The sequence below is a fragment of the Talpa occidentalis genome, unplaced genomic scaffold, assembly GCF_014898055.3.
Source record: "Talpa occidentalis isolate TD23 unplaced genomic scaffold, MPIMG_talOcc4v2.1 talOcc4.4, whole genome shotgun sequence".
Classification (NCBI taxonomy): Eukaryota; Metazoa; Chordata; class Mammalia; order Eulipotyphla; family Talpidae; genus Talpa; species Talpa occidentalis.
This window is the reverse complement of record NW_023604295.1, coordinates 100,188,376-100,204,385: the sequence shown is the minus strand read 5'-3', so window position 1 is coordinate 100,204,385 and position 16,010 is coordinate 100,188,376. Positions and strand designations below refer to the sequence as shown.

At 38.9% G+C, this 16,010-nt stretch overlaps 1 protein-coding gene and 1 long non-coding RNA gene across 2 annotated transcripts in view; one reads left to right on the top strand and one right to left on the bottom strand.

The window, feature by feature from the left end:
- SLC35G2 (solute carrier family 35 member G2) overlaps window positions 1-10,034 on the top strand; it is a 23,577-nt gene extending 13,543 nt beyond the window's left edge. The window contains exon 2 of the mRNA XM_037525930.1: window positions 8,598-10,034. Within this exon, the coding sequence (XP_037381827.1) occupies window positions 8,616-9,854 (1,239 nt within the window). The 5' untranslated portion in view covers window positions 8,598-8,615 and the 3' untranslated portion in view covers window positions 9,855-10,034. The remainder of the gene's footprint in view (window positions 1-8,597) is intronic.
- The window catches only part of LOC119257738 (uncharacterized), a 20,210-nt gene extending 4,200 nt beyond the window's left edge, over window positions 1-16,010 (bottom strand). Inside the window, exons 1-4 of the long non-coding RNA XR_005128108.2 lie at window positions 15,622-16,010; window positions 13,451-13,540; window positions 10,626-10,716; window positions 1,863-1,930 (exon numbers count right to left, since the gene is read on the bottom strand). This is a non-coding gene — a long non-coding RNA (uncharacterized LOC119257738). The remainder of the gene's footprint in view (window positions 1-1,862; window positions 1,931-10,625; window positions 10,717-13,450; window positions 13,541-15,621) is intronic.

Sequence of the window (16,010 nt, the reverse complement as noted above, 5' to 3'; positions counted from 1 at the left end):
GACAAAAACCAAGGTGTTGACAGGGCATATTTCTTTTTGGAGGCTGGAGGAAGGATTCATTTCCTTGCCTTTTCTAGCTTCCAGAGGCTGCCCAGTTTCCATGGCTCATTCTCCCCTTTTCTCTCCAGTGGCAGCAACTGTGGACTGAGTCCTCACATTGCATCACTCTCATCTTGCTCTTGTTGTCACATTTCCTTTGACTTTTCTGAGTCTATCTTCCATTTTTAAGGACCCTTGTGAGGATACATTGGGACCAACTAGATAACCCAGGATAGCCTCCCTATTGTAAAGTCAGTTGATTGGCTGTCTTAATTCCATCTGTCACCTTAATTCCACTTTATCAGATAAAGCTATGTATTCACAGGTTCTGGGAGGTAGGCTGTGGACATCTGGGTATGGATGGGAGGGGAGTGACATTATTCTGCCTATCACAGATGGTTACTTTGCAATGTAGTATATTAAAAAGGTCTTGGGAAGGCAGACCTAGATTTGCATTTTGGCTCTACCATTGAGAGGTTATGTCACCCATTAACAGGCAGGGAGCTATTTAACCTTTCACAAACTATTTCTTCATCTGTGAAATGGAGTTATAATAACAGCATCAAAGAGTTGTTTTTAAATTAGAAAATAAGTTTTTAATGTATGCCTGGAATATAGAAGGAGCTAAACAGACATAGGTATCATTATAATGAGAGACTCTAGAGCCATATTGAGAGCCAAGCAATCTAAAAGAGCACATCCCAGGTGCTTGGAAGCATCTGTGCTTGATATTTCCTCTGGTTTCATTTTTCCTAACTAAATGGTTGCCTCAGACAATTTCAAAGCCAAACAGTTTATTGATCCTGAATAAACACACAAAATATGAATAAAGACACACTGTATTTTACTTTTAATCCCAGCCAGTTTTTCTCCATGGTTGATGTCTGAATGGAGAACAGAGAAGCAAACATTTGTACCCTTGGTTTATCTCCTAGTTGTTTTTTCAGAGTCTTTGGCTACCACAAAGCATATTTTCTTTATATTCAGTGGGAAAACTTTAAATTTGTTATCTATTCATATCTTTTCCTACGATGGTTATTAAGCTATTCTTATATAAAGGATCAGTGGTGGCAGTTGCTTTTTCCATTTGCCTTTCAGCTCACAAAAAGCAAAAGTTAATGAGTGACCTATTGTTTTCAAAGTCCATTTATGAAAATATATTAACTAGCCTTTAAAAGTGATGCTGTAGAATATTCAATAACATGAAAAAATATTTTCAATCTACTTGTAAGTAAAATGGGGGAGTTATAATACAATATAATATTCAATATTTTGGTGGGGGGAGAAGTTCACAAATTAAAAAAAGACATGGAAAGGTCAGGGATATCCAGGTTGGAAGATTATGGATGGATAGATTTTACTATCTTTGCTTTCCCACTATTCTGAGTTTTCTGCAATTTACATATATTGCTTTTGTAAAAGGAATAAAGAAAAAGTTGTTTTGCTTAGAGATTTGATTGTAGTAAATAGCTCCTGAGTCCTGAGCTTGTCCTCAGCAAGCCCAGTGCAACCTGATGAGGAACTGCTGTGGACTTGTTGGTGCTGGTACTCATTTGACTGGGCCAAACTGTGAGGTATGCACTATGAAGCAGGTAAATAGCAACCAAAGTTCAGTCTAGTGATGCTGAAAGACATGTATCTCCAGTACTTTACCCATTGAGAATGATTTAAATAAGAAGAGAAGGTACATTTTACTTAAGGAATAGCTCCCTTTATGCCCAAGGAATTTAATGTTAAAGGAAATACGTGAGACTCAGCAGCACAAATAGAGCCAGAGATAGAAAAGCTAAATATACAAATTCTCTTAATAGCAAACTGCATACCTAATGTTTCACTGGATAACGGGCTGCACAGAGTTGGCATTCAGGACAGAAGAGGCACTGTTGATGTACTGTAGGAGAAGAGGTGCAGAGTGATGACCCAGGCTAAAACTGAGAAAATAATTGAATATGTTCACTAAACAGAGTTTAAACTCCTGTTAAGAACAGGAGCAAATATCCCAGGGTAAGGCTCAGACTGGAAAAAAAGAACAACTCCCAGCTTGTGACCCTGTCTCTGCTACAACCAGTGCTCAGTGCTGTATCCAGTGCTTAAACATGTCCTAGAGGTGGAAGCTGGCATAAAACTATACAAGACACTTAGACTGAGGAGCTGGCTTATAGGACGGGATCACTGTGGATCCCCACTACACATTCTGGTACCCACTGCACAGTAGGAGTTTAAATTCCCAAAGCTCACTGAAAAAATTTATCAACATGATGCCATGCATGAAAGAAGTGTTGGCATTATTATGAAGCAACAGAACAAGGAATATAGAAACAACAGACACCTAAAGAGAGTAACAATGTGTCCCATCAGAATAAGTTTGAGACAGACTACCCAGTGGGTGACACAGTCTATCATATACTAACCTCAGAAGAACCCTAAAAAAAGTCAATAAAAATAAAACATAAGACAACAGAAATGGAATATAAATAAAACATAAAGACCTCAAAAAATGAAGACAAGACAAAAATAAAATTGCAATGAGCATTTACATCTCACTAATCACCTTAAATATACATAGCCTAAATTAAAAAGGTATAGAGTGGCTGAATGTATTTCACTTGATCTTAGCCAAAAGGCTGAGAAGTGATGGCTGAATGTATTTCAAAACAGAGTCCAACCTTTTTGCTCTTTACAAGAACTCCATATTATCAACAAAGCAAACACATGTATGGACCTAAAGGCTGGAAGATAATCCTACAATAAATGGTAATCAAAAAAGTCAGAAACAGCTATGTATCAGATAAATGAGACTTCCAATTAAAAAAATTATGAGATAGAGATGGATATTACATTATGATTAAAGGCTTAATACAAGAAGAAAAACACACACACAAGCTTATGTATTGAATGATTACTCTCCTCAAATCTCTAAGTGTTCACTGAACTGAAAGCTCTCTGAATCTTGTCCTTTTGGGCTTTATGGAGGCTTCATTACATAGTCATAATCATTGACCTCTGGTTTTTGATTCAATCTTCAGGCCTTCTCATCATCCTTGGAATTCAGGTGGTGACCGAAAAGTTCCAACTCTCTAGTTATATGGTTGGTTCTCTTGGCAACCAGCTCCCATGCTTAGGTAGGGATATAAAATTCAACTGTTTAGTGAAAAACACCCTTGTGACTCTCACTATCTAGGAAATTCCAAGGGCTATAGGAGATCTGTATCAGAATCTGGGTCAAAGACCAAATATGTATTTATTATAAGTCCCTTATCACATGGCCCTTTTTATCAGTTCAGAGAGAGGAAGGAATAGCTTCTCTCCACAGGTTTCAGGGGGTATTAACTGCACAGATTCTATGCATGTCCTAAGGTATCTTGATATCCTGGAAAGATAACTCCCTTTTGGTTAACTAGTTAAGCATAGTCTTTTCATTTTCATTCAGGGACAAGGAAGACTATCCAAACACATGGATAGTCTTTTTTTTTTAATATTTTATTTTATATAATTATTACATCTTTTTTCATCTTTGCACAATGTATGCATTTTCATTTTGGTTATATTCCCCTTACAATTGCACCCCCCCTTATTTTGACTCTAGTCCTTCCTCTCCCTACCCATCCCTCTTGCTCCCTCCGCCCCAGTGTGTCTCTGGTTTATAGTTGCTTGTTGATTTTGATTTTTACTTTGTATTGATTAGTCTTTTTTCCTGGTCTCTGATTTAGGTTTTCTAAAGTCCTGCTATGAGTGAGGCCATCCTGTATTTTTCTTTTTCTTTCTGACTTATTTCGCTGAGCATGATCCCTTCTAGCTCCATAGCACATGGATAGTCTTAAGTAATGAGGCATCCCAGGGATAGACTACTCAGGTATAAGGTAGCAATCTATCAGTTTTATAAATATTTAGTTATAATCCAATCTCATTCATGAATATCAAATATCACATTATTTTCCACATTTAACCCATATTATAATCAAGTACATGACCCAACTTTATATCTAAGACTTTTACCACTTTTGGGATCAGTCTGATAACTATTATTAACTGATATTTGCTTTAGGTACCATAAGGAGATTGTTCTAAAGATTCTACCAAGACAGTAGTAATGTTAGTGTTATTTTTCTCAAGCTTAGGAGTGATCTCATATGGAGGGAGAGGGATGTTCTCCCTTAAAACTGACTGAAGGTGAAGGTTACCAGATCATTATTTGCAACAACTGGGTGTGCCTTCTCATCCCTCAATTTGCAGACTGCTTAGATGGCATATTTTAATTTTTTCTTTGCTTATTTGAGCGAAGAGAAAGGAAATTGGAGAGATAGGGACAGTGATGAATGGCCGATACACTTACTGGAGTGGGAAAGATGTGTGAGTTTTCTGGGACTGAGTGAATACTATTGGTACCTGTCCAAGAGAGCTACCCACCTATCAAGAGCACCAACCAGCAATAGACTATACGGCTATAAGCCACAGGTCAAGAGGATCTCCCACATCAGGGAGCCTTACAGAATTTCCCCACGATAGCCTGCATTTGGATGCCCGCAACCTAGAGGTATCTATTAGTGGCTTATCAGAGTTAACAGAGAAAGAACAATCAGAGAGAGTATTCCCACATGTATTAGAGTCAAGGTTTAATATGAAAACCAGCAGGAGATATATTACAGGGAGTTGGCTTGTACAATTGCAAGTCTAAAGTCTGTTAGGGCAGGAAGAGAAGATCAAGAGCATGCTGGAGTTTCATGAACACAAGCCAGAACCTGCTGCTCACAGGCAGTAAGGAAAGGAAGATTACTAGTAGGCTGGAACTCCATGGGCAGGAATTGTTGGGAATCTCTTAACTCAAGAAGGGCTTAAGCCCACATTTAAATGGATCCTCGATTAGGTCAGGCATACCTAGGATAGTGTTTCTTTTGATTAACTTAAAGTCAACTGATTAGTGGCTTTTATCATATCTGCAAAATGTCTTCACAGCAGCACCTAAATAACTGGGGAATGTATTTAAGCCTGGCCAGTTTATATATAGGAAAAAAGCCAACACATAATAGCAGCTAATATATGAAACACAAGTCTCTTTCCTTTTCCTTCCCTGTGCCAATATACTAGGAAAGAGCATGTTAGAAGTTAGAAGTTAGAAGAGGGAGATGGAGAAGGTGTCCAGAAGCAGATTTTGCTTTCCCAGTCTCCAAAGAGAGGGAATAGAGAAGGAGTAACTAAGATTAGACCACATTCTCTCCCTATTCATGCCCCTGAAACTATAAATCTGGTTTGCAATGGGAAAGGGGAAAGCTTCGAATGGATATAAGACTAATTTAATAATGGGCAGAAAGTAGGAAGTTACAGAATATAACTTAACGAGAAGTCATTATTTACTGACTACCAAGAAAAGGAGATTTAACATAGCAAATTTAGCTACAATGAGTACAGACAATACCCCACTAGGTTAAGAAAACTAAGTAAGATGATCAGATTACAAAAATTAGTTTAGAACTACTGCTGACATTAAAGAAGGGAGGGGGTGATAATTAAAGTGTAAAGGAAGGGCTTGTTCCTATTTGGACTGGGCCTTCTTAAAAGGTGAGCAGTGCTCAGAAAGTTGGAGCAGAGGAGAAACTAGTGAGAATAAAGACTTAGGGAAGTGACATGCACATGTGTGGAGTGAGGACAGGCAGGACACTGCACTAATCAGGGCAAAGTACTCTGTGTGTTAAGGAGTAGACAACTGATAGGGGGGCAGGGTCATGAGAGCCAGTCAGTGGAGTTGAGATTCAATACGGTAGGACATCCCTGTAGGTTCTTGAATGACAAAAGGTTTAGGAATTTTTTTGTTTTGTTTTGAATCTTTTAAAGGCAGAACAATGACAGAGGTATAATATAGATTTTAGGGGAGAAAGGACTGGGACTCAAGGGAGTTTGTTGGATACCATTATAATATTCAAGGAAGAAATTCACAATAACCTGTTCCAGCATCACAAAGGTAAAATGCAACTGCAGGAGAAAGAGAAAATCTCAGAAATATTTCAAAGACAAAAACAGTAAGACTGATGATCAAGCAGAAAGGATAATTCAGAGTATTCCTTGGTTTCTAGTTTGGGGAACTGGAAAAATGGTGGTATCACAAGCATAAATGAGAAATTGGGGAGGGAAAATATATGTGGGAGAAAAAAACTATTAATTTGACTTGGGAATAGTGAAGCTGAAGTCATGATTTAAAGCAGAAGTGTTTGGATAATAATTGGGGAAAAAAGAACAGTCAGATTAGGAATATTCAGGAAGGACTATAGTGGGAGGCTATAGGAAACTGAATGACTTGAAGGCACTGGCGATTTTTTAAAAAATGATTTCTTCCAATTGAAGGTGGTATTTTTTTTAAAGAGAAAGGAGTGAATAGGAAAGGAACAGTTGGCTACCCAGATGGTATCCAACAACAAACAGGATTTGATTTCTGGACCATGGTTTATGATGTTGGAACACAATTTCTTAGCAAGGAATAGGGAGTAATGTGTCACAAAGACAACAGAATAAAAAGACTTTCTTCATTTTTTTAGGGGGAAAGGGAGGTGTCTGTCACTGGGAAGGAAACAGGAAATTGTTCTTAGGAAGATAAATGTATGCATGTGTGTGTGTGTGTGTGTGTGTGTGTGGAGAGAGAGAGAGAGAGAGAGAGAGAGAGAGGAGAGAGAGAAAGAAATGGAAGTGAGGAACAAGTACAGATATCAAAGAAAGAGTAACATTGTAGAAGATATTCAGTGTTCCAAAAATGTTAACTATAGGTGAAAGTTTAATTTATTGCTAACATTTATTGAGTTTACTATAGGCCAGCATGATGGAAAACCTTTTATATGCATTATATCACTTAATCCTTAAAACAATCTCAACTTTTTTCCTACTCAACAAAATGTAGTGGACATCTTTCCACGTTTATAAAGATCTGCACTGTGGTTTTTAATGGATGCATAGCCCAGCATTTTATTGTATGAAGGGTCATTGTCTTAATAGTAAATTACAGGGCCTCCCCTGGTGGCCCAGTGGTTGAGCGCTGGGCTGCAAAGCTGCCCGCAGCTTCTGCAGCACCGGTTCGATCCCCGGCCACCGGCGAGGGTCCCACATGGCTCGCAGACCTCTCCTGCTGCCCGCTGCTCCCCTCAGCAGTGCACTTCGTCATTCTGCCTGTTCTGTTCCCCGCTCTGGCTCTGGTGAATTCTCTCACCTTCTCACGCTTCTGACTGTACCCAGTGCTTGTATAAATAAATAAATTAATTAAAAAAAAAAGATTCTCAACATCGCTAATAATCAAAGAGATGCAAATAAATTGATAATGAAATGCTGTTCTTCATTTAAGTCAATGGGAAAAATCAAAAATGAAAACAGCAAACACATCTATAAAAAAATAGTAAATTACAATGACGTCTCTTATTCATACATACTTTTCACTTTTTTTCTTAAATAACAGATGAAATTATTAGTTTTTAATTTTTTGAGCAATATTATGATTAAAAAATAAAAATGTAAAAAAGTATATCGCAAAAAGATTTTATTCCAGTTCTGTTCCCTTAGCATCTTTCCATAATTCTTTGTTATTATTTTTTAAAAGATTTATTTATTTATGCATATAAGAGCTGGGGTACAGGCCAGAGGTACGGGGTGGGGGTGACAAAGGATTCACCAGAGACAGAGTGGGGAGCAGAACAGGCAGATTGAGTGAAATACACTGCTGAGGGGAACATCAGGCAAGACGAGACAGGCAAGGAGAAGTCTGCTGTGCCATGTGGGTCACCTCCCTGGCTGGGATGGAACTCATGCTGCAGTGGCTGCGAATAGCTTCATAGTGCTGTGACTTAACCCCTTCCGCTACCAGGGAGTGCTACCAGGGAGTGCAAAGAAATATGTTATTTTTTTACACACAAGGTAAAAAGCATCTTGTGATAATCTTTTTAGAGTAAAATTTCAGAAGCGGTATTGCTGATTTAAAAGGTAGTTTCAGTTAAAAATTTAAATACATAAAGCTCAGTTGTTTGTCAGAAAGATTGTGCACACCAATAATGCATGTCAATAAATTTATTTTATTTTCTAATTTCAGCATATTTATATATCTGAAAATGCATGGGGAGCCAAGAATCTTAAATAAATCACTATAATTTGTAATATAAGGCAAATCCTGTTATTATACATAAGTGATTATACAAAAGCCTTTGCATCTTCTGTTAATAAGTTTTATACAAATAGACACAGTGAAGGAAGTGTGATCTAAATTGTTACTTATTTTTCTGTCTTTTTCTTATTGGGTGTGTGGAGACAGGTAGGAATCAAGAGATAGAAAAAGATCAGTTGTTTGTGATGTAATGACAGGAAGTAGTGCTGAATGAGACAAAAATAAACAAAATTAGAAGTAGAGGAAGACTTAAGATCCAAGTGAACAAAAGGTAGACAGTTTCATTGGAATATATCTAAGACATATTGCCACATCATCTCTTACTTCTACTTTCTATTATTGAATTGATGCATATGATTATTATAACAGAAATTAAAATTAAATTTCAACTAAATATGTACATTTTTTTCTTTTCCTTCTTAAATAGAACTGATTAGCTGAAGAAATGGATACTTCTCCCTCCAAAAAATATCCAGTTAAAAAAAGAGTAAAAATACATCCTAACACAGTGATGGTGAAATATACTTCTCATTATCCTCAACCTGGGGAGGATGGATATGAAGAAATCAATGAAAACTATGGAAATTTTATGGAAGAAAATCCAAAGAAAAGTTTGTTAAGTGAAATGAAAAGAAAAGGAAGAACTATCTTTGGAACCATGAATACCCAACCTCCACCAACAGAAGACCCCACGACCAAAGAGAGTGGACAATTCCAGAACTTTGCAGAAAAAAATAATTTTCAATCAAGAAAAATGTGGATAGTGCTGTTTGGATCTGCTTTGGCTCATGGATGTGTAGCTCTTATCACCAGGCTTGTTTCTGATCGTTCTAAAGTTCCATCTCTAGAACTGATTTTTATCCGTTCTGTCTTACAGGTCTTATCTGTGTTAGTTGTGTGCTACTACCAGGAGGCCCCCTTTGGACCTAGAGGATACAGATTACGACTTTTCTTTTATGGTGTGTGCAATGTCATCTCTATCACCTGTGCTTATACATCATTTTCAATAGTTCCTCCCAGCAATGGGACCACTATGTGGCGAGCCACAACCACAGTCTTTAGTGCCATTTTGGCTTTTTTACTTGTAGATGAGAAGATGGCTTATATTGACATGGCTACAGTTGCTTGTAGCATCTTAGGTGTTTGTCTTGTCATGATCCCCAACATTGTTGATGATGACAATTCCCTGTTAAATGCCTGGAAAGAAGCCTTTGGATACACTATGACTGTGATGGCTGGACTGACCACTGCTCTTTCCATGATAGTGTACAGATCCATCAAGGAAAAGATCAGCATGTGGACCGCATTGTTTACCTTTGGCTGGACTGGTACAGTCTGGGGATTATCTACTATGTTTGTTCTTCAAGAACCAATCATCCCATTAGATGGAGAAACCTGGAGCTATCTCATTGCTATATGTGTCTGTTCTACTATTGCATTCTTAGGAGTTTATTATGCCTTAGACAAATTCCACCCAGCTTTGGTTAGCACAGTACAACATCTGGAGATTGTGGTAGCTATGGTCTTGCAGCTTCTAGTGTTACATATATTTCCTAGTGTCTATGATATCTTTGGAGGGGTAATCATTATGATTAGTGTTTTTGTTCTTGCTGGCTATAAACTTTACTGGAGGAATTTAAGAAGGGAAGATTATCAGGAAATACTGGACTCTCCCATTAAATGAATACCTGTTTCATGATCTTGTTAATATCTAGTTATTAATAGGTACACTGCCATTTTAATGTTCACATATGTCTTTTGTGTTGAAAAATTGAGAGTGCTATATAGTATATAATTAATATGCAGATGTAGAAAAATTTATTCTAGTCTAATATATTCAAAACAAATATTAAATATGTGAAATGTCATAAACCTGGTATCTTTATGGTTATTAATAAAAGGTAATTGTGGTAGAAGATGAATATTAACTTCCATCACTAGAGAACATCATATGATTTGAGGAAATGACTACTGTCAGATGTGATGCTAAAATTCAAACTTTAGAAAATTGGTCATGCCCAATGATCTACAAAAAATCTTTCAATATTCAAAAAACTTCATCTGTGAAAATACAGTTAAGGTGAAATACTAAATACCAAACTCTGCTTTGTCATCAATTTGCATTAGAAAACTAGAGGTGATAGGCCTGGGTAAGGCAGCTTGAATAGAGGCATGATAGAGGGAACAAAAGAAAGGAACTGGTTTTTCAATGACACTGGTGGTTGTCCTATCTTAGCACTGGGAAATGGTCTTCCCTTTGCTATGGCTACATTAAGCAATGTATAGGAAATGAAGGTAGGGAGAAGACTGGGTTCTTGTCAATTCTATTTAGCATTTTGTTCCTGATGGGGGGAGACTTAATATTGGGACAGGATCTACTCATCCTTAGTTACACCAAAACTCCCCTTACTTATGATTTCATAGAAACTACATGTGTAAGTACGGTACTCCTTACCTCTGAAAAAGACACAGGCACCAATCACAGTCTAGCAGAAAATTGATTATGACATGGTATCCTGAGAGACTTTTCAAAAGGGTTTAAGTGTCTGTAAAAGCATAGATAAGGGGGCATTAACTTGACAATTTTTCTAATTTTGTACAAACAAATGTTATTAAGCGATTGTTAGTGAGCTATCTTGACTCCAAATTCACCCTTCTTTGCTTTCTTATGTGATGCTGTAAGTCAAACTCCGCAAACTACATTTCCCCTATGCCAGATGGTGTCTCACTAGGTTCCACCAATAAAGGGCATTAGAGGAAGACTGTAAGATAGGAGAAAGGAGAGAAACAACTCCTTCCTTTCCTCCTTTCTGTTTGCTTACAGTTTTTGTCATTGTTACTCCAGCAATAAGTAATAGCTCTTTGTTCCAGGAGTAGCAATTGATCTCAGCCTGGATGTTCTTTTGGCCCTTCCCCAACTAGCCTCATTAGAAGTGGTAGGACCTAGACAGCATCCTCTCAGGGATCTTACATTCAGCTGGGTCATTTCTCTGATAGTCCACCCTCTCTTCCTCCTTTTTAATAGCCCCAGGAGTGGTAGCTGCTCTCTATGGTTATCATCTCTGGGCTACTTTAGTGATCCACTTTTGCTTTTCAGTGTATCAACAACCAATACTATATTTTGTTTGTTATAGTATTTTGTGATTCCTGTTTTCTCAACTAATATGTATCTAAGCCTTTGCTGAAAGGGCCCACAGTCATTTGCAGGGTCCTGTGTTTTTGGGAAATGTTAACATTCAGATTTTTCAGGAACTAGTAGACATTGTTTCTTTTTCTTTTTTTTTTTTTAGATTTATTTATTTATGCATACAAGAGCTGGGATACAGGCCGGAGGTGTGAGGGGTGAGAGGATTCACCAGAGACACAGTGGGGAGCAGAACAGGCAGACTGACTGAAGTACACTGCTGGGGGGAGCAACGGGTGAGTCAGGAGAGGTCTGCTGTGCCATGTGGGTTGCTCCATGGCTGGGGATCGAACTCGTGCTGCAGAGGCTGCGAACAGCGTCATAGGTTGAGTCTTAACCTGTTGAGCCACCAGGAAGGCCCCTGTTTCTTTCTTTCTTTCTTTTTGATGATTTATTTATTTATGTATACAAGAACTGGGGTACAGGCCAGAAGTATGGAGGGTGAGAGGATTCACCAGAGACAGAGTGGGGAACAGAACAAGCAGACTGACTGAAGTACACTGCTGTGGGGAGCAGAGGGCGAGTCAGGAGAGGTCTGCTGCGCCATGTGGGTAGCTCCCTGGCTGGGGATCAAACTCGTGCTGCAGTGGTTGTGGACAGCTTCATAGGTTGCGTCTTAATCCCTTGTGCCACCAGGGTGGCCCAGTAGACATTGTCTCTTAATAGAAATTATCCAAATCAAAGCACAGAAAAAAAGGATTTAAGGAAAAAAAAAACAAAAACCTAGGAAGATCAGTAGTAAGAACCAAGAAGCCTAGCATGGTCTCAGAAGAGAAGAGAGAGAATGGGGCAGAAAAATCATTTGAAGAAGAGGGCCTCCGTGGTGGCACAAGGGGTTAAGATGCAAATTATGAAGCTATCCACAGCCTCTGCAGCATGAGTTCGATCTGGCCAGCCAGGGAGCAACCCACATGGCGCAGCAGACCTCTTCTGTCTTGCCCGCTGCTCTCCACATCAGTGTACTTTGGTCAATCTGCCTGTTCTGCTCCCCACTCTGTCTCTGGTGAATCCTCTCAACAGCCACACCTCTTGCCTGTACCCCAGCTCTTGTATGCACAAAATAAATAAATCTTAAAAAAAAAAAGCATTTGAAGAAATAGTGGCCAAAATTTTTTAAGTCTAACGAAAGGAAACAACAAACAAAAATCCACAGATCTAGGAAAATAAGTGAATAACTAACTGCTGATAAAGACACAGAAACAAAATTTTAAAAGCAGTCACAGAGAAAGCCTTAAGACATACAGGAAAAAATTGAGAACTACAGCTGGCTTCTCATCAGAAACAATGGAGGCCAGCCATAAACAGAGTAACATTTTTAAAGTACTACAAGAAAACACTTTGATCACTTCCCTTGCTTACAGGATAAAGTCTAAGGTTTTTAACTTATATAACCTAGCTATTGTTTAAATTTCTTGTCATCTTCTGCTCTAGTTAATATTCTATGGTGGTGTGATACCTTTTGCTTTTATGCAGGCTCTTCTATGTGAAAAGCCCATCTATTCTTTTTCTACTTAAACTGCCTGACTAGCTTGACCACACAACTCCCCTCCTCCTGTGGTTTAACCTCCCTCTGTACATTATCTATTGTTGTATTTACTATGTTAATGTGTTCAAATCTCATTTTGATACTGGTTTGATTTCTTTTAAGACTGATCATTAGACCCTAGTACCTACTGTAGTGCCTACTAAAGTGGATTCTGAAGAGCTTTTTTTGGATAAATTAGTTCCTATAAAAGCTTAACAATACTCAACCCAGAAATTTAATTATCAGGGCCCACTAATTTCTGTATCTCACAGTTAAGCCTGTGATTAATTTCGTCTTGTTGAATAATAGGTAGAGCCTTTACTTTTCAGTCCTAAACACTCCTGTCTGACAGTGATGTTAAACTAGGTCATCTCTCTAATAATTTCTAACTATAAGTTAAAAAGAGTTTCCTGGGATAAGCCTTGAGGCATGGAGGTTCATTTTTCCCTTCCTGATTTTAAATCCTTTCCTTTGGGATTAATGAAGTGAGTTACTGGCTTATTTTTATTCTCGACATATTAGTTACCCCATTCTGAAGCCCATTTCCAGTCTATAAGTCATAACTTTTTACCTAAATTTTGTTGTCATCTGATTCTGGTTAGTCCCTGGTCCACTCAGCACTAATTGACAGGGGTGATTCTCATGGTTGGTTTGAGTTTTGCTGAAAGAGAGGAAGAAGTAGCCACTGTGTGTTTATGTTTATAAACTGGGGGGACAGTTTATGAAAGAAAACTGGAACAACTCCCACCCCATAGCAGTGAACTACATTTCTTTATGTATACTATAATTTCATAATGACTTTCTGCCTATCTACCCTTCTACCCTATGCTTTTCTTTCTCATTGCTGTTTCATTTTTTTCTTTTTTTTTCATATACTTTGAGTTTTAATTTTTTAAAAAGAGTTCTTTGTAAGAGTAGATGATGAGAAAACATAAAAGAAGGAACACTGAAAGGAAAAAAACATGTCTAGGAAACACCAGCTCTTTTATGAAAAGCAAATATAAGCTTTCCCTGACTTCTATATTTAAATAGATGGTACACAGTCAAAAGATCTGAATCAAAATCTTCTGCTCATAAAGGGTCTGCTCATAAAGAGCATTGGTCCATTCAAAATACATATTCACGTTTAAATAAAATCTAAACTTACGATTTCAGCATATTATTTCTGGGTTTATTTTCTCCACTTATGGTAGTGGCATAACCTACCTCTTGGCAAGTACTATTTACCTGTGGTATTTGTTTTTCACACTCGCTGTCCCCATCACACATCAAATTACTAGAATTAAACCAGATTTTTCTAACAGTTTGCTGTATGATTTTGAAGAAATAGTTTTAACCTCTAGAAAATAGGATCTCTATCTTCAAAAAGGAATAGATCAACAAATAAAACTATTGTGTTAATCAATTTGGGCTGCCATAACAAAACACCACACTGGATGGTTTAAACAGTAGAACTTTACTTTCTCCCAGTCTGGAGGCTGGCAGGTCCACATCAGAGTGACAGCATAGTCAGTTTCTGGTGAGATCTCTCTGGCTTGCATCTATCACCTTCTCACTAGTTCTTCTCATGGTAGAGATAGCGAGTTCTTTGGTGTCTTGTGAGAACACTAATCGTAGGATTAGGGGCCCACTCTTGTGGCCTTAGTCAACCTTAATTATCTTCTGTAGGCCCTATCTCCGAATATAATCACAGTGAGTGTGAGGGCTTCAATTTATGAATTTTTTTTTTGGTGTGTGTGTGGCGGGAACATAATTCAGTCCATAGTAGCATGGTTAAGATATGCAAAGTTACTTAGACTTTTTTTTTTCTTTAAAGATCCATTTTTTTTTTTTTTAAATTTCATTTTATTTTATACAAACACTGGTACAGTCAGAAGCGGGAGGGTGAGAGAATCCACCAGAGCCAGAGCGGGGAGCAGAGCAGGCAGAAGGACCGAAGTATACTGCCGAGGGGAGCAGCCGGGGATCGAACCGTTGCTGCAGAAGCCGCGGGCAGCCCCGCAACCCAGCGCTCAACCGCTGTGCCACTGGGGAGGCCCTACTTAGGCTCTTAAATTCAAAATTCATTAGCATTATTCACTTTGGATGCTAACAATGAGATTGAGACCAGGAAGAGGCCTTGACTTATTTGTTCTTGACCTTGTGTTCCTATACGTGACAAATACACCACATCCACCTATTAGCACTGAAATGAATACTTTTGAAGCTAAATGCAGAAAAATGTAAACCTTTGGAACTTACAGTCAGGGCTGGACTTAAAGAATGGAAAGGAAGACATATCAGCGCCTTAATTAACGCCCATTATGGGCTAGGCAGTGGGGAAAAAACAATGTTTACATGGTTCCTGACTTAATGAAGCTTACATTCTAGGTAGGGATAGGAACGAATTATTTCAACAGCTTGAATAAGGAAAATAAGTACCTGTGTTCTATGAAAGGTACTTAACCCAACAAGCTTCCCCGAGGAGGCAATGACTAAGTAAACTGAACCACAAAGATTAGGAAAGAGTGAGGCCGGTTAAGAGGGGCTGCGGTACAGGTGTGGGGGGAACCAATTTACTGGTGACAAGACGGGAGGTGGGACTGGACCGTTAAGTGTGGACAGACCTGGCAAGGTAAGTCGCTGTTCTCACAGCATGGCTACCCCCGCCGAGACTGCAAGCTATTCACGCACCAGCGCCGCTCAAAGAGCCTCAGACTCAATTTATTTTGGTTTGTGGCCCAAATGAAGCATACGTCTTACATTTTTTCTGTCAGGTCTCCATTTTCAGGTCTTTTTACTTTTCCCTTCTCAATCCCCGTCCCTGAGACTTCCGCTGTCTCTTCAGGTGCAGAAATCAGGATGACTCTCTCAGAGCAGCTGGGGCTGAACTAGGGACGCAGTCGCTTTTGCTGTGCTGAGGAGAAGGCCCAAAGTAACCTGCTACCGTAGCCCGGCGAGCAAAAACGACTAGAGTCCGCGCGAGGCCTGCGCCTGTCGCCTTCTCGGCTCGCTCTCTCCTTGGCGCGCAGCCTCAGCTCACGCCGAAGCCAGCGAGGGCTTGATTGACAGTTGGGCCCGCCCAATCCCAGCGCTGCGCAGGCGGTTCTCGCGTCAGGGAGGGAGGGAAGGCGGAGACAGCCTATCAGATT